The sequence below is a fragment of the Apaloderma vittatum genome, unplaced genomic scaffold (assembly GCF_000703405.1).
Source record: "Apaloderma vittatum isolate BGI_N311 unplaced genomic scaffold, ASM70340v1 scaffold2378, whole genome shotgun sequence".
NCBI lineage: Eukaryota > Metazoa > Chordata > Aves > Trogoniformes > Trogonidae > Apaloderma > Apaloderma vittatum.
In genome coordinates this window covers 6,856-8,836 of record NW_009731038.1, presented here as the reverse complement: position 1 = coordinate 8,836, position 1,981 = coordinate 6,856, and the positions used below count along the sequence as shown (strand labels likewise).

Genomic DNA, 1,981 nt, shown 5'->3' with positions numbered 1-1,981 from the left:
AGCCAATGCGAGGAGACTGGTGTGGGCTGCGCGGATTGAGTTTCACTCCCGTTGCTTGAGATTTTTCTCTCCCTGTTGTGCTTTTCCTCTTTATTTACGGGATTGGACAGGCGAAGGCACTGATGGAGCCCTAGCGAGCAAGACGTTTGCCTGCTGGATTTGGGATTCAGTGCTGAGCAACCACTTCTTGCCGTCGCCCCTGCCATGGCTGGGCTTCTGTCACTCCAAGCCTCCTGAGCACGCGACCCACCCGCCTCTACTGGGGTGTTCTATGTTGTGTTCTCTTCCTTTTTGCTGTCCTTAGAGGTTAGTGTATGAGGCTTTCGAATGCATGGGAGATGGGTCAGGACCAGACAAAGCAGCAGATAGAGAAGGGACTCCATCTTTACCAGTCTAATCAGACCGAAAAGGCCCTGCGAGTCTGGATGAGGGTTTTGGAGAAGTCTGCGGATCCTGCTGGCAGGTTTCGGGTTTTGGGTTGCCTCATCACTGCTCACGCAGAGATGGGCAGATACAAAGATATGCTGAAGGTAAGGCGGACTGGAGATGAATGCATGCCTGAGCGTGCCTGGAGATTACGGTGTGGAATTGGGGGGTTTATTTCGTGTGTAGCAGAACATGCCAGCTCTCAAGTGCGTGTTGTGGGGTGCTGTGATTGCTGCGGTGAGCAATAGCTCCAGCCCACAAGATACGCAGATCGCTGCTTTTCGCTGGGTCTAGTCCCTCAGGATTCCGGGTTACTGAGATTCTCCCCATAATCACGGGGACCTTTCTTGATTTACTCCTCCCTTACAGGGACACCACGTTGCCAGCCTTCAGGAAGAGGTTTTTTTAAAAGAGATCTCCGGGTGGATTCTGTAGAATGAGCAGCAGCCTTGCGGAGACATGTCTGTTACCTTGTTGTTCAACTGCTACTTGATACCTAACACGGATCTTACATTGTGGGGGTTTTTTACTACAATTATTTGTTTGCAGAGCGGCTGATTAAGAGGGAAAAAGGATGCTTTTTTGATGGGGAGTGTTGAGAGGCGTTGCAGGAGGGGTCTGACAGTTGAGGTCAGAGAGGGGCTCACACTTGTCAACAGCACAGAAGAAGGAAGGATACGGGGCGTGACGGAAGAGTGGTAGAAAGAAACTGAAGTTACATGTCAAGACCATAAAGATGTTTGATTAAATAAACAAAAAGAAGCTGATAAGTGGATCTGAGAAGAAGCAGAGAGCAGGAGGGTGGCTCGGGAATCTGGAAGACAAGGCAAGAGGATGTTGTAATAGTCTTAAGAAACTATCCCAGCCTGAAATAGGATCTTGCTAACAGGTCCTGATATTCTGGTCCCGGTGGACTTGGTTGTCTCTTGCTAGACTGGTAATCATTCAGCATTTAGCACAGAGTGGGCAGGGGGTGCCCGCATCTCACTGGAAGGTTTTGGTAGCTGTTTAGAGTTGGGGGGAGCACGAATTCCTAGTAAACCCATGCACGTGTCGAAGTCATATCTTAAAAGCAAGTACTTAGGATGAAGAAGAAAAGAGAGGTGTTAATACACTTGGAAAACATTTGAAGAAAAGAAAAAGTGTGATGAGTGATGTGGAATTAGGTGGTGGCAGAAACAAGAGACTGGTTGGGGAAGAGAGAAGCAAAAAAGGTAAGGTGTGGCTACCTGACGGAAATCCCGAAGGAAAACGAGGAACAGGCAAAGGCGTGGGCTCAGTATACCTGAACCTCTGAGAAGAGAACAGAAAGTGGGATCAGAGTAGGTGGATTTTGGTTCTTCCCAGTATTAGGAAGGGAAAACTGCTTCAGTCAAACTAAAGATTTTACATTGTCAGTAATTAAAGACAGAGGAAGGAGAAATTTCGCAATTAGTGATTGAGAGAGGAAGTAACAGGAGAAAAGGGGCCAGGATTAAAGGCATGAAATGAACTGATTTAAGAAGTGTTAGGATGCTCAACCTCTTTTGGAGAGAAAAATTACTACACCCCAGGG

The 1,981-nt window shown here is 47.8% G+C and overlaps 1 protein-coding gene across 1 annotated transcript in view; it reads left to right on the top strand.

Annotated features, from left to right (window-relative positions):
- The first annotated feature begins 116 nt into the window (after positions 1-116).
- The window catches only part of RAPSN (receptor-associated protein of the synapse), an 8,577-nt gene continuing 6,712 nt past the window's right edge, over positions 117-1,981 (top strand). Inside the window, exon 1 of the mRNA XM_009875010.1 lies at positions 117-530. Within this exon, the coding sequence (XP_009873312.1) occupies positions 315-530 (216 nt within the window). The 5' untranslated portion in view covers positions 117-314. The remainder of the gene's footprint in view (positions 531-1,981) is intronic.